The 23,848-nt window shown below is 37.7% G+C and overlaps 1 protein-coding gene across 4 annotated transcripts in view; it reads left to right on the forward strand.

The window, feature by feature from the left end:
- Positions 1-23,848, forward strand: part of LOC115210266 (WASH complex subunit 4) — a 122,065-nt gene that overhangs the window by 57,788 nt on the left and 40,429 nt on the right. For all 4 annotated transcript variants that reach the window (XM_029778753.2, XM_029778755.2, XM_029778754.2 and 1 more), the window contains 8 exons: positions 2,566-2,683; positions 10,980-11,105; positions 14,899-15,006; positions 16,684-16,774; positions 19,678-19,733; positions 19,937-20,016; positions 20,604-20,709; positions 23,002-23,118. In XM_029778753.2, coding sequence (XP_029634613.1) covers positions 2,566-2,683; positions 10,980-11,105; positions 14,899-15,006; positions 16,684-16,774; positions 19,678-19,733; positions 19,937-20,016; positions 20,604-20,709; positions 23,002-23,118 — 802 coding nt within the window. The remainder of the gene's footprint in view (positions 1-2,565; positions 2,684-10,979; positions 11,106-14,898; positions 15,007-16,683; positions 16,775-19,677; positions 19,734-19,936; positions 20,017-20,603; positions 20,710-23,001; positions 23,119-23,848) is intronic.

Consider the following 23,848-nt stretch of genomic DNA (forward strand, 5'->3'; position numbering starts at 1 on the left):
AATAATAATAATAATTGTGTACAGTGCTCAGGTGCACTACAACTCATCTAAAGTGTATATATAATCAGGTGTAGTTTCGGCGGATTTCGGAAAGCATGAGGGCCTTAAAGGATGCAGTGTCATGGCAGTCAACGACTGACGCAGGCAGTTTGTTCCATGCTTCAGCAACTCTGAGCGTGAAAAAATGTTTCCGAAAGTCATGGGAGCTGTGTTGTTTTCTGACTTTGTAGTCATGTCCACGTGTGTTAGACACATGGAGATCAAAAAGGTGTTCAGTGTTGTTGTTGTTGGTGAGGTGGTTGATAACTTTGCGGGTGTTTACCAAGTCCGTCGCCAGACGCCGGAGCTTCACATAGTTTTGAATTGATAATGTGTTATCTTGTAGCTTCAAGATTTCGATGATATGCTTGTTTGTGTTTAGAATGCGAGAGGCTGAATCTGGCTGGTTTGAACTTAAAACAGGCAGAATATTTGTGCTGGACGTGTCCAGTTTAAATGCTAAAGGGCTAAGGATATGTTATGGTGTTTAATTAACATATTGTTTATGTTATTTTGTATATAACCATTGTATAATTAATGTTCCATTTAACCATTCTATTTATCTGTTGTATTTAAAAATTCATTTAACTGTTATACTCTTTACTCTTTTACTCTTTTACTCTTTTACTTGTTTCAGTCATTTGACTGCGGCCATGCTGGAGCACCGCCTTTAGTCGAGCAAATCGACCCCGGGACTTATTCTTTGTAAGCCCAGTACTTATTCTATCGGCCTCTTTTGCCGAACCGCTAAGTGACGGGGACATAAACACACCAGCATCAGTTGTCAAGCAATGCTAGGGGGACAAACACACACACACACAAACACACATACATACACATATATACATATATACGACAGGCTTCTTTCAGTTTCCGTCTACCAAATCCACTCACAAGGCATTGGTCGGCCCGGGGCTATAGCAGAAGACACTTGCCCAAGATGCCACGCAGTGGGACTGAACCCAGAACCATGTGGTTGGTTAGCAAGCTACTTAACTATTGTCATCAACCTTCTGTTAAGCTATAAAATTACTATTTTTAAATCTTACAACAAGAGATATTCAGCACCAGTACTTTGTAGTAAAGATTGTTTGCCAACATAACATGGCAGTCCTGGTTTAGGACGAATGTTGCTGTAATTTTGCCCAGGAGACATCATCTCCAGCTGGCTATATGACACGATCTGTGTCCTTATGTTTTCGAACAAGGGAATCTAGCAACCCCACTCAGCTCAAAACAATACCAATGTATCGTGATTTCCGGGTTATTTCCCTTCATCAGCACAGAATAATTGTTTGGCTAGAGGTGGCGCTGCCAAATTCCTGTTTGAAATATATAGTTTTCAAAGTGACAACTAGTCACTGATGTATAAATTACAAAATTACTATTTTTAAATCTCTCAACGAGTGATATTCAGCAACAGTACTTTGTAGTAAAGATTGTTTGCCAACGTGACATGGCAGTCCTGGTTTAGGACTGCCATGTTGGCAAACAATCTTTACTTCTCTTAAGCTGTTATGTTTAATTCATTAAGATTATTCTCTCTTGATTGCAGAAAAATTTAAGATGCAGGTAATGAGTTTGATCTCTGATTGTCATCATTAAATGTCTTTCTCCGTTGTATATTCATAGCTGCAGGCAGGATTTGAATTTGAATTAGTTTTCTTTTTCTAAACTTGTAACTTGCCTGGGTTGAGGGGGCATCAGTGTTGATGGACTGGTAACTGCTTTCTGCAGTTAAAATTTATGAATTTTCAGTGAATATATAGTGGGGTGCTGAAAAGTTCCTGGCTTTGGGTAAAAGAAAATACAAAAGGATCGGTTAATTATGATTTTATTCAACACTAGCAGCATAGCCTGGCGTTGCCCGGGTATGTAAGAGCCCCTAGTAGGCAACGACTAATCCCAATCTAGTCCTTTCCCTCTAGGGAACGAAGGTGCATGTGTAGGTTGCAATGTCTTCTCTTCACTCGAATACTTCTGTGTATACCATGTTCCTAGCTGCCCCTAGCTGTCGAGTTGTGTCCCCTAGACAGAAAATGTGTTGCATATAAAAAGCTTAGATTTGACCCCATGTCAAATTTATCGATTTTTTTCAGAACTGGGGGAACTTTTCAAAATTTTCGCTGCGTTAGTTTTGAATTATGACATTGGGCTATGTGTGTGTCAAGTTTCACCAGAATCGGTTGAAAGCCGTGGTCAGGGTGAGGGAACAACCTGACAGACACACAGACAGACAAACTGCCGTTTATATAGAGAGAGATATTCCCCTCTCAGATTTATGCAATTATTGCCCTGTAAAAGAACTTAGAAGGTTCGGGCCTTCATCCAGGCCTTTCACAATACCTGTAAAACTAGGAACTTTTCAGCACCACTTCATATGTTATTTCCGCAGTAAAAGGGTTAATTACAGATCTGCTGTATCGAGGTCCACTTGGAACTATTGTTATTACTACCCGCTCTCCCTTTTATTAGGGTATATATCGCTCATGTCTTCGTCATTTTTTTTTTTGTCTTCTGTTTCAGAGATATCCAGAGTTATTTCTCACAGATTGGTATATGGATGGTAAACATGGAATCTAACCTGTCTCGAGGTTCTTCAGTCATGCAAGAACTCAACAACAGGTGTAATCTGTTTATTCAGGTAAGCCATTGCACCTTGTAGTGTTTATGTTTTTGGTGGTAAAATAGAGTATAATTAATTGTACCTTGCTACTATCATATAGCCCCTATCTCCACTGCATTCAACATGTTCAGCCTCCAAAATATTAGGTACCACTGTTTTACCATATTTGTTTGCTTGATAAATTTATGAATGACCCCCTCTAGTGTTTCAGAAACTATTAATGCTAGGAAGAAGTTTTCTCCTTTTTTTTTTTTTTTTCCCCACTAATTTTAACTATGTGTGGTTGTGTGATAAGAACTTTTCTTCTCAACCGCAATCACATGGTTTGGTTTCTATCTCTCTATCTCTTCACCACACATGCACTCTCTCTCTCTCTCTCTCTCTCTCTCTCTCTCTCTGCAGCTGTCCAGCAACCTCACAGGTCCAGAAGCCCTGTTCTAATCTATGTATGTTGTGGCTTCTTGTCAAAGAATAAATCCTAACATTGGACCTTGTGCACTGATTTGCCCAGGGGCCTACAATGCTGCTAATATGACCCTGCTTCCCTTTCAACATGTCTTTCTCAACATATCTGTCTCCTCCATCCCCTCTCTCTCTTTCCTTACTGATGTCTTGCAGCTGTCCTTCTCACTCTTCCATCTTTTTCTCCTTCATCTTTTCCATTTGCTTTCTCTCTCAGCTGTCTTTATCACCCTTTTTTGTCCTTCCTTCCCATCTTCTTCTCCATTCAGTTTCAAACCATTCCCAATCTTCCCCACCTACCTCTGTCTGTCTATGAATCTTCTACTACCTGTCTATCTATCTGTCTATTTATCAACCATCTACTATATTTCTCTCTGTATCTATCTATCTATCTATCTATCTATCTATCTATCTATCTATCTATCTATCTATCTATATCCACCCATCTATTTATCTCTCTGTCTATCTACCATCTACTCTCTCTCTCTCTCTCTCTCTCTCTCTCTCTCTCTCTCTCTCTCTCTCGATCCCTTTTCATCGAAAACCTACACCACCTTTCTTTTTGTTTCTTTTGTTTTTTTGTTTTTTTCATCCCCCAAAAGAAAAGCTCTACCTTGTAACTTGTCCCATCTGTGTGCAGCCCTGTGTGGCCAATAAAGAAACTTATTTAATCGTTTTTTTCTTTTTTTTATTTTTTTCTTTCCTTTTTACGATCCCTTTTGATCAAAAACTTACCCCACATTTTTTTTCCTCCCCAAAAAGAAAAGCACTACTTTGTAATTTGTCCCGTCCGTGTTCAGCCCCGTGTGGCTAATAAAGAAACGTATCATCTACCATCTGTCTATTGATCAATCGTCTATCTGTCTGTCTATCTATATTTCTATCTACTGTGTCCATCTATCTGTCCATCTATCTACCATCTGTCTATTGATCAATCGTCTATCTGTCTGTCTATCTATATTTCTATCTACTGTGTCATCTATCTGTCCATCTATCTACCATCTGTCTATTGATCAATCGTCTATCTGTCTGTCTATCTATCTATCTATCTACTGTGTCCATCTATTTCTCTGTCCATCTATCTACCATCTGTCTATTGATCAATCGTCTATCTGTCTGTCTATCTATATTCTATCTACTGTGTCATCTATCTGTCCATCTATCTACCATCTGTCTATTGATCAATCGTCTATCTGTCTGTCTATCTATCTATCTATCTACTGTGTCCATCTATTTCTCTGTCCATCTATCTACCATCTGTCTATTGATCAATCGTCTATCTGTCTGTCTATCTATATTTCTATCTACTGTGTCATCTATCTGTCCATCTATCTACCATCTGTCTATTGATCAATCGTCTATCTGTCTGTCTATCTATCTATCTATCTACTGTGTCCATCTATTTCTCTGTCCATCTATCTACCATCTGTCTATTGATCAATCGTCTATCTGTCTGTCTATCTATATTTCTATCTACTGTGTCCATCTATCTGTCCATCTATCTACCATCTGTCTATTGATCAATCGTCTATCTGTCTGTCTATCTATATTTCTATCTACTGTGTCATCTATCTGTCCATCTATCTACCATCTGTCTATTGATCAATCGTCTATCTGTCTGTCTATCTATCTATCTATCTACTGTGTCCATCTATTTCTCTGTCCATCTATCTACCATCTGTCTATTGATCAATCGTCTATCTGTCTGTCTATCTATATTTCTATCTACTGTGTCCATCTATCTGTCCATCTATCTACTATCTGTCTATTGATCAATCGTCTATCTGTCTGTCTATCTATATTTCTATCTACTGTGTCATCTATTTCTCTGTCCATCTATCTACCATCTGTCTATTGATCAATCGTCTATCTGTCTGTCTATCTATATTTCTATCTACTGTGTCCATCTATTTCTCTGTCCATCTATCTACCATCTGTCTATTGATCAATCGTCTATCTGTCTGTCTATCTATATTTCTATCTACTGTGTCCATCTATCTGTCCATCTATCTACCATCTGTCTATTGATCAATCGTCTATCTGTCTGTCTATCTATATTTCTATCTACTGTGTCATCTATTTCTCTGTCCATCTATCTACCATCTGTCTATTGATCAATCGTCTATCTGTCTGTCTATCTATATTCTATCTACTGTGTCCATCTATTCTCTGTCCATCTATCTACCATCTGTCTATGATCAATCGTCTATCTGTCTGTCTATCTATATTTCTATCTACTGTGTCCATCTATCTGTCCATCTATCTACCATCTGTCTATTGATCAATCGTCTATCTGTCTGTCTATCTATATTTCTATCTACTGTGTCATCTATCTGTCCATCTATCTACCATCTGTCTATTGATCAATCGTCTATCTGTCTGTCTATCTATCTATCTATCTACTGTGTCCATCTATTTCTCTGTCCATCTATCTACCATCTGTCTATTGATCAATCGTCTATCTGTCTGTATCTATATTTCTATCTACTGTGTCCATCTATCTGTCCATCTATCTACCATCTGTCTATTGATCAATCGTCTATCTGTCTGTCTATCTATATTTCTATCTACTGTGTCATCTATTTCTCTGTCCATCTATCTACCATCTGTCTATTGATCAATCGTCTATCTGTCTGTCTATCTATATTTCTATCTACTGTGTCCATCTATCTGTCCATCTATCTACCATCTGTCTATTGATCAATCGTCTATCTGTCTGTCTATCTATATTCTATCTACTGTGTCATCTATTTCTCTGTCCATCTATCTACCATCTGTCTATTGATCAATCGTCTATCTGTCTGTCTATCTATATTTCTATCTACTGTGTCCATCTATTTCTCTGTCCATCTATCTACCATCTGTCTATTGATCAATCGTCTATCTGTCTGTCTATCTATATTTCTATCTACTGTGTCCATCTATTTCTCTGTCCATCTATCTACCATCTGTCTATTGATCAATCGTCTATCTGTCTGTCTATCTATATTTCTATCTACTGTGTCCATCTATTTCTCTGTCCATCTATCTACCATCTGTCTATTGATCAATCGTCTATCTGTCTGTCTATCTATATTTCTATCTACTGTGTCCATCTATTTCTCTGTCCATCTATCTACCATCTGTCTATTGATCAATCGTCTATCTGTCTGTCTATCTATATTTCTATCTACTGTGTCCATCTATTTCTCTGTCCATCTATCTACCATCTGTCTATTGATCAATCGTCTATCTGTCTGTCTATCTATATTTCTATCTACTGTGTCCATCTATTTCTCTGTCCATCTATCTACCATCTGTCTATTGATCAATCGTCTATCTGTCTGTCTATCTATATTTCTATCTACTGTGTCCATCTATTTCTCTGTCCATCTATCTACCATCTGTCTATTGATCAATCGTCTATCTGTCTGTCTATCTATATTCTATCTACTGTGTCCATCTATTTCTCTGTCCATCTATCTACCATCTGTCTATTGATCAATCGTCTATCTGTCTGTCTATCTATATTTCTATCTACTGTGTCATCTATTTCTCTGTCCATCTATCTATCATCTGTCTATTGATCAATCGTCTATCTGTCTGTCTATCTATATTTCTATCTACTGTGTCCATCTATTTCTCTGTCCATCTATCTACCATCTGTCTATTGATCAATCGTCTATCTGTCTGTCTATCTATATTTCTATCTACTGTGTCCATCTATTTCTCTGTCCATCTATCTACCATCTGTCTATTGATCAATCGTCTATCTGTCTGTCTATCTATATTTCTATCTACTGTGTCCATCTATTTCTCTGTCCATCTATCTACCATCTGTCTATTGATCAATCGTCTATCTGTCTGTCTATCTATATTTCTATCTACTGTGTCCATCTATTTCTCTGTCCATCTATCTACCATCTGTCTATTGATCAATCGTCTATCTGTCTGTCTATCTATATTCTATCTACTGTGTCCATCTATTTCTCTGTCCATCTATCTACCATCTGTCTATTGATCAATCGTCTATCTGTCTGTCTATCTATATTTCTATCTACTGTGTCCATCTATCTGTCCATCTATCTACCATCTGTCTATTGATCAATCGTCTATCTGTCTGTCTATCTATATTTCTATCTACTGTGTCATCTATTTCTCTGTCCATCTATCTACCATCTGTCTATTGATCAATCGTCTATCTGTCTGTCTATCTATATTTCTATCTACTGTGTCCATCTATTTCTCTGTCCATCTATCTACCATCTGTCTATTGATCAATCGTCTATCTGTCTGTCTATCTATATTTCTATCTACTGTGTCCATCTATTTCTCTGTCCATCTATCTACCATCTGTCTATTGATCAATCGTCTATCTGTCTGTCTATCTATATTTCTATCTACTGTGTCCATCTATTTCTCTGTCCATCTATCTACCATCTGTCTATTGATCAATCGTCTATCTGTCTGTCTATCTATATTTCTATCTACTGTGTCCATCTATTTCTCTGTCCATCTATCTACCATCTGTCTATTGATCAATCGTCTATCTGTCTGTCTATCTATATTTCTATCTACTGTGTCCATCTATTTCTCTGTCCATCTATCTACCATCTGTCTATTGATCAATCGTCTATCTGTCTGTCTATCTATATTTCTATCTACTGTGTCCATCTATTTCTCTGTCCATCTATCTACCATCTGTCTATTGATCAATCGTCTATCTGTCTGTCTATCTATATTTCTATCTACTGTGTCATCTATTTCTCTGTCCATCTATCTACCATCTGTCTATTGATCAATCGTCTATCTGTCTCTATCTATATTTCTATCTTCTGTGTCCATCTATTTCTCTGTCCATCTATCTACCATCTGTCTATTGATCAATCGTCTATCTGTCTGTCTATCTATCTATCTATCTACTGTGTCCATCTATTTCTCTGTCCATCTATCTACCATCTGTCTATTGATCAATCGTCTATCTGTCTGTCTATCTATCTATCTATCTATACTGTGTCCATCTATTTCTCTGTCCATCTATCTACCATCTGTCTATTGATCAATCGTCTATCTGTCTATCTATATTTCTATCTACTGTGTCCATCTATTTCTCTGTCCATCTATCTACCATCTGTCTATTGATCAATCGTCTATCTGTCTGTCTATCTATATTTCTATCTACTGTGTCCATCTATTTCTCTGTCCATCTATCTACCATCTGTCTATTGATCAATCGTCTATCTGTCTGTCTATCTATATTTCTATCTACTGTGTCCATCTATTTCTCTGTCCATCTATCTACCATCTGTCTATTGATCAATCGTCTATCTGTCTGTCTATCTATATTTCTATCTACTGTGTCCATCTATCTGTCCATCTATCTACCATCTGTCTATTGATCAATCGTCTATCTGTCTGTCTATCTATATTCTATCTACTGTGTCATCTATTTCTCTGTCCATCTATCTACCATCTGTCTATTGATCAATCGTCTATCTGTCTGTCTATCTATATTTCTATCTACTGTGTCCATCTATTTCTCTGTCCATCTATCTACCATCTGTCTATTGATCAATCGTCTATCTGTCTGTCTATCTATATTTCTATCTACTGTGTCCATCTATTCTCTGTCCATCTATCTACCATCTGTCTATTGATCAATCGTCTATCTGTCTGTCTATCTATATTTCTATCTACTGTGTCCATCTATTTCTCTGTCCATCTATCTACCATCTGTCTATTGATCAATCGTCTATCTGTCTGTCTATCTATATTTCTATCTACTGTGTCCATCTATTTCTCTGTCCATCTATCTACCATCTGTCTATTGATCAATCGTCTATCTGTCTGTCTATCTATATTTCTATCTACTGTGTCCATCTATTTCTCTGTCCATCTATCTACCATCTGTCTATTGATCAATCGTCTATCTGTCTGTCTATCTATATTTCTATCTACTGTGTCCATCTATTTCTCTGTCCATCTATCTACCATCTGTCTATTGATCAATCGTCTATCTGTCTGTCTATCTATGTTTCTATCTACTGTGTCCATCTATTTCTCTGTCCATCTATCTACCATCTGTCTATTGATCAATCGTCTATCTGTCTGTCTATCTATATTTCTATCTACTGTGTCCATCTATTTCTCTGTCCATCTATCTACCATCTGTCTATTGATCAATCGTCTATCTGTCTGTCTATCTATATTTCTATCTACTGTGTCATCTATTTCTCTGTCCATCTATCTACCATCTGTCTATTGATCAATCGTCTATCTGTCTGTCTATCTATATTTCTATCTACTGTGTCCATCTATTTCTCTGTCCATCTATCTACCATCTGTCTATTGATCAATCGTCTATCTGTCTGTCTATCTATCTATCTATCTACTGTGTCCATCTATTTCTCTGTCCATCTATCTACCATCTGTCTATTGATCAATCGTCTATCTGTCTGTCTATCTATATTTCTATCTACTGTGTCCATCTATTTCTCTGTCCATCTATCTACCATCTGTCTATTGATCAATCGTCTATCTGTCTATCTATATTTCTATCTACTGTGTCCATCTATTTCTCTGTCCATCTATCTACCATCTGTCTATTGATCAATCGTCTATCTGTCTATCTATATTTCTATCTACTGTGTCCATCTATTTCTCTGTCCATCTATCTACCATCTGTCTATTGATCAATCGTCTATCTGTCTGTCTATCTATATTTCTATCTACTGTGTCATCTATTTCTCTGTCCATCTATCTACCATCTGTCTATTGATCAATCGTCTATCTGTCTATCTATATTTCTATCTACTGTGTCCATCTATTTCTCTGTCCATCTATCTACCATCTGTCTATTGATCAATCATCTATCTGTCTGTCTATCTATATTTCTATCTACTGTGTCATCTATTTCTCTGTCCATCTATCTACCATCTGTCTATTGATCAATCGTCTATCTGTCTATCTATATTTCTATCTACTGTGTCATCTATTTCTCTGTCCATCTATCTACCATCTGTCTATTGATCAATCGTCTATTGTCTGTCTATCTATATTTCTATCTACTGTGTCATCTATTTCTCTGTCCATCTATCTACCATCTGTCTATTGATCAATCGTCTATCTGTCTGTCTATCTATATTTCTATCTTGTGTCATCTATTTTGTGTCCATCTATCTACCATCTGTCTATTGATCAATCGTCTATCTGTCTGTCTATCTATATTTCTATCTACTGTGTCCATCTATTTCTCTGTCCATCTATCTACCATCTGTCTATTGATCAATCGTCTATCTGTCTGTCTATCTATATTTCTATCTACTGTGTCCATCTATTTCTCTGTCCATCTATCTACCATCTGTCTATGATCATCGTCTATCTGTCTGTCTATCTATATTTCTATCTACTGTGTCATCTATTCTCTGTCCATCTATCTACCATCTGTCTATTGATCAATCGTCTATCTGTCTGTCTATCTATATTTCTATCTACTGTGTCCATCTATCTGTCCATCTATCTACCATCTGTCTATTGATCAATCGTCTATCTGTCTGTCTATCTATATTTCTATCTACTGTGTCATCTATCTGTCTGTCTATCTATATTTCTATCTACTGTGTCATCTATCTGTCTGTCTATCTATATTTCTATCTACTGTGTCATCTATCTGTCTGTCTATCTATATTTCTATCTACTGTGTCATCTATCTGTCTGTCTATCTATATTTCTATCTACTGTGTCATCTATCTGTCTGTCTATCTATATTTCTATCTACTGTGTCATCTATCTGTCTGTCTATCTATCTATCTATCTACTGTGTCCATCTATTTCTCTGTCCATCTATCTACCATCTGACTATCTACCATTGCAGGGTATCCTTTATGCATACAACATCAGTCACATGGTACGTACTGTCATGAATCTACACTTGCTACTGCAGAAAGCTATGACCAAAACTGCAGTGATTGCCCTCTGTAAACTGCTGGAGCTACTCAAAGTAAGTGATTACCCCCCTTTGTTTTCTGCTTCCTTCTACTGTAACAGTCCTCTCTCTCTCTCTCTATCTATCTATCTATCTATCATCTGTTTATTTGTTTGTCTGTCTACCTCTCTCTCTCTCTCTCTTTCTCTCTGCCATCTCTCTCTATATAAACGGCAGTTTGTCTGTCTGTGTGTCTGTCAGGTTGTACCCTCACCCTGACCACGGCTTTCAACCGATTCTGATGAAACTTGACACACACATAGCCCAATGTCATAATTCAAAACCAACGCAGCGAAAATTTTGAAAAGTTCCCCCAGTTCTGAAAGAAATCGATAAATTCGACATGGGGTCGAGAATCTAAGCTTTTTATTTGCAACACATTTTCTGTTGTAGTTTTCGCAACTTGCAATCAATTTTCACCAAACTCATGGTGAAGCTTAATGTTACCCTAAGAAACTTAATTCTGACGTTAGTTTTCCATGCAATACCTTACCATCAGAAAAATCTATAAAATCATGCCATTTTGGGAAATCGCGTTCAAATTCAAGATGACATATTTTCGACAATATCTTTCACAAATTGGCAGAAATTTTTTTTAATTCACAGCGAGCATCATGTCTGTTCCAGGGGCTCTTACATACCCGGGCAATGCCGGTCTATGCTGCTAGTTCTACAATAAATCAGTGAAGGAACCCTTATGTGGTCATTGAATCTGTTAGAAATGGTTGCTAAATCTCTCATATAACACTCGAGCCCCGTGCTAGTAGGGTATTAAGAGCACCATCCTAGCGTGATCATTGCCAGAGCTGCTATCTGGCCTCCATGCTGGTGGCACATAAAAGACACCATTCGAGCGTGATCATTACCAGCATCATCTTACTGGCACCTGTGCAGGTGGCATGTGTAAAGGATTCGAGTGAGGTCGTTGCCAGTACTGCCTGACTGGCCCCGTGTCAGTGGCATGTAAAAGCACCTACTACACTCTCGGAGTGGTTGGCGTTAGGAAGGGCATCCAGCTGTAGAACACACTGCCAGATCAAGATTGAGGCCTAGTGCATCTGGTTTGCCAGCCCTCAGTCAAATCATCCAACCCATGCTAACATGGAAAGCGGACGTTAAATGATGATGAACACTCTACTTGCAATGCTATTATCAGTTCAAATATGCCTGTAGCACATTTGCACTAATAAACAAACCATTCACTGTGTTTTGTCATGGAAAAAATTTCTCATTGTTGACAATGATGTAAATACACCTAGATCACTTCGTTAGTTAGTTAGTTAGTTAGTTAATTTGGTTCAAAAGCAAATAGCAAGGCCATGTAGGGGGACATGGAGTTAAGTACAGGGTGGTGTTCATGTAAAGAGTTCAGGCCACTTGAGGTCAAGGGAGGCTTTGAACAAAGCGGTCGTCGGCATCTTCACCATCTCGTCTGGCAGCTTGTTCCACGGATCCGCAACCCGGACGGAGAAAGCTCCTCTCCTTCGATTGAGATGAAATCGTCGCAGGTAGAGCTTTTCGGAATGACCCCGCAGCCGACGCTTCGTGATGGTATTTACACCATTGTGAACAGCAAGAAATTTTCTCCATGACAAAACACAGTGAATGGCCTGTTTGTTAGTCCAAACATGCAGCAAGCATCTTTGAATTGGTAATAACATTGCATTTATGTATATCACTGCTTAATGCTCCTATTTCGTAACACTCTACTGTCTTAATGAAAGACATATTGGATAGGATAGGAGCACTCCGTCGGTTACGACAACGAGGGTCCCAGCTGATATGATCAACGGAACAGCTTGCTCGTGAAATTAACGTGCAAGTGGCTGAGCACTCCACAGACACATGTACCTCTAACGTAGTTCTCAGGGAGATTCAGTGTGACACAGAGAGTGACAAGGCCAGTCCTTTGAAATACAGGTACAACTCATTTTTACCAGGTGAGTGGACTGGAGCAACGTGAAATAAAGTGTCTTGCTAAAGAACACAACGCGTCTCCGGGAATCGAACTCATGACCTTACAGTCGTGAGCTGAGTGCCCTAACCACTAAGCCACGCGCCTTCACAATGTTGTCCTATTTACACTATGCTTGAAAAAAACAGATGGGATGCTCATTGTTGGAATACTTTTGATCGTAGGTCTTCCTGATCAGTAGCACCCAGGGCTAACAACAACAACTTGTCAATGAGAAGTCCTTAAAGAGACAGACAGACCCTTGACTCATGGCATTCACTCTCTAAATTATACATCAACCCTTTACCTGCTATCCTAGAAAGGGGAACAAATATATTGCAGAAATAAAGTAAAAAAAAAATGGGAAAGACTCAAGAGATTAAGACTCTATTCCTTGGAGCGTAGGCGGGAAAGATATGCCATAATATACATCTGGAAGATCCTGGAAGGACTTGTCCCAAACTTTGGCATCGAGAGTTACACAAATACTAGAACTGACCGCCACTGCATAGTGCCAAGGACTCCAAATTTGCCATCAAGATGTAGGACAAGATACTGCAATAGCCTGGGCTTCAGAGGTCCACAGCTCTTCAATATCCTCCCGAAGGACCTGAGAGACCTGCATGCGGTGGATGTAGGTGTCTTTAAAATAAAGCTGAACCTCTTCCTGTCAGGTGTCCCAACTTCGCGGCAGCAGGTGCAGATGAGGGCAGCTGCATCAAACTCTCTCATGCACCAAATGTCAATTGTTAAAAAGCATTTGTGAAGTAAAATTATGTAGCATCACCAAATGGTGGTGCCCCGGCATGGCCATAGCCCGTGAGCTGAAACTAGATGAAATAATAAATAAATAATATTCTAGAGTAAATATGAGTTAGCTATAGCTGAGATGCTGCTTGAAATGAGGGTCCAGAGCTGACCAGAGTTATACAACTACAATAAGGAAAAAGAACTGCAGGGAATCTAGTCAGTTATCCAGACTCTTCAAAGCTGAACCTATGTTAAAATGATGATAGGAGTGGCTGTGTGGTAAGTAGCTTGCTTATGAACCACATGGTTCTGGGTTCAGTCCCACTGCATGGCACCTGGGACAAGTGTCTTCTACTATAGCATCGGGCCAACCAAAGCCTTGTGAGTGGATTTGGTAGACGGAAACTGAAAGAAGCCCATCGTATATATGTGTATATATGTACAAATGTATGTGTGTGTATATGATTGTGTGTCTGTGTTTGTCCCCCCAACATCGTTTGACAACCGATGCTGGTGTATTTACGTCCCCGTAACTTAGTGGTTTGGCAAAAGAGACCGATAGAATAAATACTCGGCTTACAAAGAATAAGTCCTGGGGTCGATTAGCTCGGCTAAAGGCAGTGCTCCAGCATGGCCTCAGTCAAATGACTGAAACAAGTAAAAGAGAATTAGTAGACCTAGCCAACATGCACAGGACAAAAAAGATAGACATAACACCATAAAAAGAATCACAATGGTAGCAGTGATGATGGTAGTGGTAGCAGTGGTGGCAGCCATAATAGCAGCAGCAGCAGCCGTTCAAGAATTTGGACCTGGAGATCTCCATTTCCAGCGACTTCGAGGGCCACCACCCAGTGGTGTCGGGCGTCAATGAAGAGCCCTCGACTACAACAAGACAACCAAAGTTTTTTTTTTTCAAGGTCTGGGGTCTCCTGCCCCTTAGCCCTAGACCCTCACCTAATCACCCTTACTTGTCTTGTTGCTTAACAACAACAACAACAACAGCAGCAGCAGTAGTGGTGGTGGTAAAAACAGTAGTAGTAGTAGTAGTAGTCGTCTTGTCACATACTCATTATTTTTTTTCTTTGTGTTTTCTTGTTTCAGGCCATAGAATTCACATTCCACCGTCGGACAATGTTGGTTTCAGAATCAATCAACCAGATAATCCAACATCTCAGTTACCTGGCTCTGTCTGCTATAAACACAGCACGAGTAAGTCAACAGTTTTTTTTGGTCCAGGTATCCAGTTTGAGGATACCTTCCTCCCACCCATCCAAACAACTTTGGTGGCCCATTAAAGGGCTATTTGTACTGCCTTCCCACCTAACTAAAAGAAAACATAATTTGATGACTAGTTGGTTTATGTATATAAATTACCTTTGGCCTTATTCTAACATATAGACTGGTCTTTAATATTAAACCAATGGTTAGTCCACATCACTCCTTAAGGAGCCTACGACCAGTTTTCTGGTTTCCCCAGTATTTATATTCTTCCCTGAATGGGGCACCAATCCATCATAGGATTACTCATTTTTACCAGCAAGTGGACTGGAGCAATGTGAAATGAAGTGTTTTACTCATGAACACAGTGCATTCTCTGGTTCAGGAATTGAAACCACAATCTTACAATCATGAGTCGAACACCCTAACCACTAAGCCATATACCTACACATTTCAAACCAATACAGTACTACATAACCTCTCAATGATTTACTTCTATGAAACAGACCATTACAAGCCCTAAATGTTTTAAAATTTCATCACATTATTTACAACAAAATCTACTTTTGTTTTAGTTTTTTTTTTAATATCAAACCAATAGATTTTATAGTAAATAATGTGATGAAATTTAAAAGCATTTAATTGCTTGTAATTGTCTTGTTTCATAGCAGTAAATCATTAACAGGTAAATCTCCTCCAGGTGAGGATGCCAGTCACTTGAGGTAATATTCCCAGAGAAGCTACTTTCTAATTTCATCATCATCATCATCATCATCATCATTTAACGTCCGTTCTCCATGCTAGCATGGGTTGGACAGTTCAACCGGGGATCTGGGAAGCCAGAAGGCTGCACCAGGCTCCGGTCTTATCTGGCAAAGTTTCTACAGCTGGATGCCCTTCCTAACGCCAACCACTCCGTGAGTGTAGTGGGTGCTTTTTATGTGCCACCTGCACTGGTGCCAGGTGAGGCTGGCATCGGCCACGGTCGGATTGGTGCATTTTATGGAAGCCAGTCGAGGCGGCACTGGCTTCGGCTACGATTCGGATGGTGCTTTTTACGTGCCACCGACACGGAAGCCAGTCGAGGCGGCGCTGGCATCAGCCACAATTCAGATAGTGCTTTTTACGTACCTCCAGTCCCAGGGCCCTGATCTGATGTAATATTAAATTACATGTGTTTTTCAAATACACAACTTGACAAATGCAGGGTGTTAAATCAAAATCCATATGAGTATGCAGTCCCAATATCTTATGTACACATTCTTTGAGATGACTAGTTTGTTCCTTCTTGAGCCATGCCTGGCTCATAAGGGCCAGTTTCCCGGTTTCCTTGGCATATAGGTTCCCCACCTGGATGGGACGCCGGTCTGTCGCAGGTGAGCTGCAAGATGCAGGAGGTAAGAGTGAGAGAAAGTTGTGGCAAAAGAGTCAGCATAAGTTTGCCATTACCTTCTGCCTGAGCCGCATGGAGCTTAGGTGTTTCGCTTGTAAACACACACATCACCCGGTCAGAGATTCGAACCCGCGATCCCTCGACCGCGAGTCCGCTGCTCTAACCACTAGGCCATGTGCCTCCGCGAGATGACTAGTAGTATAAATATTTTAACCCTTCAGTCCACACCCTTATCTCTTTAATTCATCTAAGCCTCTGTGGTTATTTTATTGCAGAAAAGAATCACCCAAGACAAGAAATACAGTGAACGAAGACTCGATGTGCTGTCAGCTTTGGTTCTAGCTGAAAATGCCCTTAATGGACCGGGTAAATACCCAACAAGCTATTTTTGTTTATGTTTTGTTTTTTTGTTTTTACTGCTTTGCAGGAGTGGCTGTGTGGTAAGTAGCTTGTCTACCAACCTCATGGTTCCGGGTTCAGTACCACTGCGTGGCACCTTGGGCAAGTGTCTTCTACTATAGCCTTGGGCCGACCAAAGCCTTGTGAGTGGATTTGGTAGACGGAAACTGAAAGAAGCCCGTCGTATATATGTGTATATATATATATATATATATATATATATATATATATATGCGTGTGTGTGTTTGTGTGTCTGTTTGTCCCCTAGCATTGCTTGACAACCGATGCTGGTGTGTTTATGTCCCCGTCACCTAGCGGTTCGGCAAAAGAGACCAATAGAATAAGTACTGGGCTTACAAAAGAATAAGTCCCGGGGTCGAGTTGCTCAACTAAAGGCGGTGCTCCAGCATGGCCGCAGTCAAATGACTGAAACAAGTAAAAGAGTGAAAGAGAGTATGTTATTGTTGTTGGTTCCAAGCTCTGCCCTGTACAAGCTAACCTATGACCAAAGACTTTCCAGTTGAGACTGTCTTACTCTACTTTTTTTTCAAGACTACACTATTCAGTGTGTCCTTTTTCTTTTATTTTTTCACAGCAAAGTGTAGTTTTTTGGGGGGATTTTGTTACTATTATTAGTTTGCTTAGTATACGAGTGAGCTGATTTGACTGTGCAATTGTTTTTACAGCTAGATGTGGGACCTTCTATAACTGACCACTCAGCTGTGAGCATGTATATATATATATATTATATATATATATATATATATATATATATATATATATATATTGTAAACATTGGTGTACATGCACACTATGCACTTAGAGTACAGGTAACAACAGGATAAACAAAAATTTATCAGGAAACAAATACAAATAATCAGAAAATGGAGAAAACCTCAGATTAACAAACACATCGATTGGACCCCATTTACAGCTTAATTTTTAATACAAAGCATGACATAACAAATAGTGTCATTATTTGACCTTTGGAAACATCAGCCAACTGGTGGGAAAATTCACAAGCTCTCCTATCTAGATATTATCAATAAAGATTCAAAATATGAAATGTAAAGCCTTCATGGTAATGTAGGATCATGAGGTCTGAAAAGGAGCTGTTAGGTTTGACACTTCTGAGAGCACAAAATGATGATGACAGAGCAGTCCGTCTTTTTGTGGGGGCACAATCAAAGTTCAAGTGTTAAGATTTGAACTATTCTTAATGTGGTCAGTTAGTAGTTCCAGAACTTTAACCTCACAGTCTTTTACGTCTGTTTTCAAAAATTCTCATTGAGACAAAAGTGACTCCTATATGTCATATAAATAAAATATTTTTTGAAAGTTCACAGAAGGGAAATTTACGAATTACTTTCACATGTATATATTTCACACACACACATATATATATATATATATGGTGGTGCCCCAGCATGGCCGCGGCCTTTGGGCTAAAACATTTTTAAGGATAAGGATTTAAGGATATGAGCGCCTAATAATACTTTAATTGTTCCACCTCCTTGCATTGTTGTCTTTTTTGTTTTCTGTTTGGATTAACTTTATATATATATATATATATATATATACAAAAATTAGAAAATGGAGAAACATACTTAAATCAATCAAACATCAACCAACAGATGATACCCAATCAATACTTTATTACACCATTACATAACAGTAAAGGCATTATACAAAATATATTGTAAATATAATTAGACAAGGAAATAGAAATATAAAATATATATAAAATATATATATATATAAAAAATATATATATATAAAATATATATAAAATATATATATATATGGTGGTGCCCCAGCATGGCCACAGCCTTTGGGCTAAAACATTTTTAAGGATAAGGATTTAAGGATATATATATATATATATATATATATTCAGAGAGTCAAGACTATTGAAAAGGTTGCAAAATGCAATGAAAATTTTAGGAAAATAAAAATAAGAAATAAGTGGCAGTTTTACCAGTGAGTGTGTTACATTATAAGGCACAAAAAGAAAATGACTCTCCCCAGACACAACAGAATATATATATATATATATATATATATATATATAAGAGAAATGTATGGCTTTCTCATAGACTCAGGAACAGGAAGTGCAGCAGTACAAATGCACCCTCTTTTTTTTTTTTTGTCAATTGGTTCACAATGAAAACACTTTGAAATCCTCCTAAAAACCTGGGTTTGCACCCACTTAGCAAAATTTCACTCCTGTACTTATGTACTTTCTACAATGTTACTTTTATAATTTAACTAAATGCTGCTGTTGAAAGGAACACAAACATTTATTTTAATGACATTCTAATAACTGACATTTAAGCATTTACTTATTCATTTCACTTAAGATTACCAAGTTTATCTTTGTACATTCCTGGCTTCGTTTCCTTTTATTTTTATGTGCCTAAAGCAAAAGATCTCCTATGGCTGTCTGGTGGGTATTCACTCCTTGACAGAGTGACCACTCAAGTGTTCACTATCCATGGTAATGTCTACTTAACCCTTTAGCATTTAAACCGGCCATATCTGGCCCAAATTTTCTACTTCTTTTATGTTCAAACCATCTAGATCTGGCCTCTCACTCATATCCTACAATGACATCCTCAAAATAAACCATCACATCATCAAATTCTCAGAGCTACAAGATAATGCAGGATTAATTCAAAACAATGTGAATGAAAAAGCATTATATTTGACAGAGTAATCTGAACACTAAAGGGTTAAATGTACATCCCACTCCTTGTCAAACAATGTAAGAAGCCCATTAGCATCTTCAAAGGGGACTCCCCAACTTTTAAGGGTATAAATGACATGGATTTCTTAACTACATTGACTCCATTCTTCATTCTTTTTCCTAGGCACCAAAGAACGCATCCTGGTAGCCACCCTGGCATTATCTGTGGGTACCAAGATGGTAAGTTCATTCATTTTATTCTTAGAAATTTTGATTTTTAATGATGTGTGAAACGGATAAGGTATTGTGAAACTTATGCTTTTACTAAGACATTATATTTAATACAGTATCTGAAAAAAAAGACAGAATCAATTACACACACACACACCCAATAACACTAATGTTTCATACCATAAACATTAAATATTTGTTTTACATTGCAGAGAGCATTTAGAGACGATGAAATCACAAGCCTCACTGAACTTCTGAAGAAATTGGAGATTATTACCAAACTTTGGGAGAGGTAAGTTTTGTATATGTGTATGTACATATATAAAGGTAAAAGTTTTTTAAAAGAATATTTGCATAATTTCTGAAACAGGCAGGAACAAGGAAAATGCCACTTGTATTTGAACACTATGCTAATATTTTTTTTTTAAACTTTTCTCTTAATTTTTCCAAAATTTAATTCTTTTCCATACTTACAGTTGAAAAAGTCTCAATGACTGAAACCGGTACTGAAATGTTTTTCATAAAATTATTTTAGCATTTTCTACCTTGACTTTTTTTTTTCCATATATATCAACCCGTGTGTTCCTTTTCAACCTTCTACATATACATATATATATATATATATATACACATGCATCTATATTTGTGTGTGTGTGTGTATATATATATATATATATATATATATATATATTAGTTGTAATGTACCTGAGCACTTCGTATGCACAGCAGGCTTCCTCGCTTTCAGATGTTCCACTCACTCATCGCATATCACTCACAATTTTCCTCTCTCTTTTTCACATAGTTTTACTCTCTCTCACTCCCTCCTAATCTCAAACATCTCACACACTTACAGTCTCTCTCTCTCTCTCTCTCCCTCAGTCTCAGATGTGCCACTGACTGCAGCTTCATGTACTGGCATCGTCATATCTTCCCTATATACCTCTCCGACATGTTGGACAATCCATCTGATGCCCACGGACTACATGTAAGTCTTTCTCTTTTTAAAACAATTTGCTGGGGTTGAGAGAAAGGGTAGTATCTTAACAGACCATCCACGACCGGTGTGTAGATTAGTGCTATTAATGTTCTACTTAAATTTATATATCTATTTATGTGCATACAATACACACACACATATATATAATATCTTTATATATATCTGGATGATTTTTGTCTATTGCTGATTCATTTCTCTGTTTTGTTTTGGGTTTTTTTTTGATACTATATGTTTATAAGAAATGCTTTCATGAGACAAATACTGCAGTTTAACAGGTTTTCAATAATATATCTATTTTTAGTATGATATTCACATTACTATTTTGAACTATGTGTGTGTGCGCGCGTGTGTTTGTATGTGTGTGTGTGTGTGTATATATAAACAAATATGAAAGTAATATTTTAAACACAGTGTAGCTGGGAAAACAGCAGAAAGATTGAGTACTTTACCCTTATAAGACAGTGCTGACAACTTTTTCTGTCTTATAAGGGTAAAATACTCAATCTTTCTGCTGTGTTCATGGCTATACTGCATTCAAAATATTACTTTCTTGTTTGTTAATAGGAAACACATTCAATGCTTCCAAAAACAAACAAAAGTTTGTGTACTATATGTTGCTATATATATATATATATATACATATATATATATATATATATATATATATATATATATAATATATATATATATGTATATTGGCAGGGCAAGACTGCTAGGTAGTCGGCCGTATGCTAGAAATAGATCATCAACAATCAAACTACAAGGAAAGTTCTCTAGAGGAAAAATTCAGCGAACACCAGAACCAAATTTGGCGGGCAGGACAGATGAAAATTTATATAAAAAACAGAATCAACTGCATACCTCGGTTTCGGCCTTTAACAAAAGAATTACTTACATAATTCAAATGTCCGTGGCTTCATCAGTGCAATCGTTCAGTGTAAATGCAATCTGAAAAACTAACCCCAGCTTTCTGTGCCAAAACAGACACGTGTTTAGTTAGACTACTGGTTTTAAATTGATATTAAAATTAATATTAATTTATCTCCCTCATTATTTAAATATATATATATATATAATATATATATATATATATATATGTATTACCGGCTCCTGTGCCAATGGCATGTAAAAAGCACCATCCGAACGTGGTTGATGTCAGTGCCCCCTGACTGGCTCCCATGTCGGTGACACATAAAAAACTCCCACTACAGTCTCAGAGTGGTTGGCATTAGGAAGGGCATCCAGCTATAGAAACATTGCCAGATCAGATTGGAGCCTGGTGCAGCCTACTGGCTTGCCAGACCTCAGTCAAAACGTCCATCCTATACCAGCACGGAAAGCGGACATTAGACAGTGATGATGATATGTGTGTGTGTGTGTGTGTCTGTATATATATATATATATATATAGGTGCAGGCGTGGCCGCGTAGCAAGAAGCTTGCTGCACGGAACCTTCGACTAGTGTCTTCTATCATAGCCGCAAGCCAACCAAAATACAAAGTAATTTTCAAATGTGAGATAACTATAAGAATAACCTAAAAAATTGAGAAAACACCCCTAGAAGATGGGCAACTTTTTCCATCTTCAAGGGGTATTTACTCAATTTTCTTTGCTGTTTTCACAACAATCCTGCATTCAAAATTTACTTTATTTTCTGCAATATATACAGGCTGGCCCAAAAGCAGGTTTACAGTTATCCAACTATCTCTTTCGCATTCATATATTAACAGTTTAAATCTTAATTATAAAAAAAATATGAGATCATTATTCTATGCTAATTTAATTAATTTTCTCAAGCTTCCTTTTCAGTTTGTAAGATAGAAATTTAAATGTAATAAAGCGTTTTAACAGAAATTTAAAGTACCTACGTGATAACTGTAAACCTACATTTGGGCCAGCCTGTCTATTACAGTCAGCAGTTAACTCTTATATGGCTGCATGCTGTTTTTCTTGAAATTATGTCTTAGTAGCATAATACACTTATTCAAATTATATATATGTTATATATATATATATATATATATATATAGATCGTTAGCCACTACACACATTGTTTTCTCTCCTTGTTTTCTGTGTCCCTTTCTGTAGAAGAGCGTAGGCTCGAAACGTAAAAGACTTTTTCTATTCCTGAGCGTTATACTAATACATCTGTTTGTTTTGTACACCACCCGTCTTCATCTTTTGTTTTTTTCCGTAAACTCTCCCTATATATATATATATAGATAGATAGATAGATGTGTATTGATCTTATTAATGTTATTCCTTTTGTTGTTTTTCCAGTACATGTTCGGTGCTCTAAGGGACTGTGTCATGCCTATGGATTACGTACGCCACCTTGAGACCTCTCAACACCTGAAGGACATCTTTGCTAAAGAGATCCGGATTAATTTGAAAGAGGTACTTGCAACATTCCTATTATTATATAGTTGGTGGTGTTGGTAGTGGTGGTGATGTTATTGGTGTTGGTTATATTGGAGTTGTTGGTGGTGATGGTGTTGGTTTTGGTGTAGCTGCGGTATTCTTGATGTTGTTTTTGGTGGTGGAGATGGTGGCAGAAGTGGCAGCGGTGGTGATGTTTTAGTGTAGCTATGGTGGTGTTGTTGTTGTTGGTGGTGGTGGTAGTGGTGGTGGTGTATGTGTGTATGTTTGTCTATAAGCTGGAAAATTTCATCTGTGTATATTCAAGACACAGGTGTAACTGTGTGGTGAGAAGCTTGCTTCTCAACCACATGGTTCTGGGTTCAGTCCCACTGTATAGCACCTTGAGCAAGTGTTTCTGTTATAGCCTTGGTCCACCAAAGCCTGGTGAGTGGATTTGGTAAATGGAAACTGAAAGAAGCCTGTTGTGTGTGTGTGTATATATATAAATATATATATATATATATATATATATATATATATATACATACATACATGTATATGTAAAAAAACACAAACTGGGACAAGAACGCAAAACATTTAGAAGACGATACAAAAAACGGACGGGACATTCGAAGCCTTCGATCTTCAGTCAAGAACCGGATCATCTTCGCAATTTCGGCTGATTATACTTGAGATTGCTCCGACCTGGCCAGCCCCAAAGGAAAATCTAAGCCAAGCGCATTAGATTCCTTGGAAGAAAGCCTCG

This window comes from Octopus sinensis, linkage group LG4 (genome assembly GCF_006345805.1).
Source record: "Octopus sinensis linkage group LG4, ASM634580v1, whole genome shotgun sequence".
NCBI classification, from domain to species: Eukaryota; Metazoa; Mollusca; class Cephalopoda; order Octopoda; family Octopodidae; genus Octopus; species Octopus sinensis.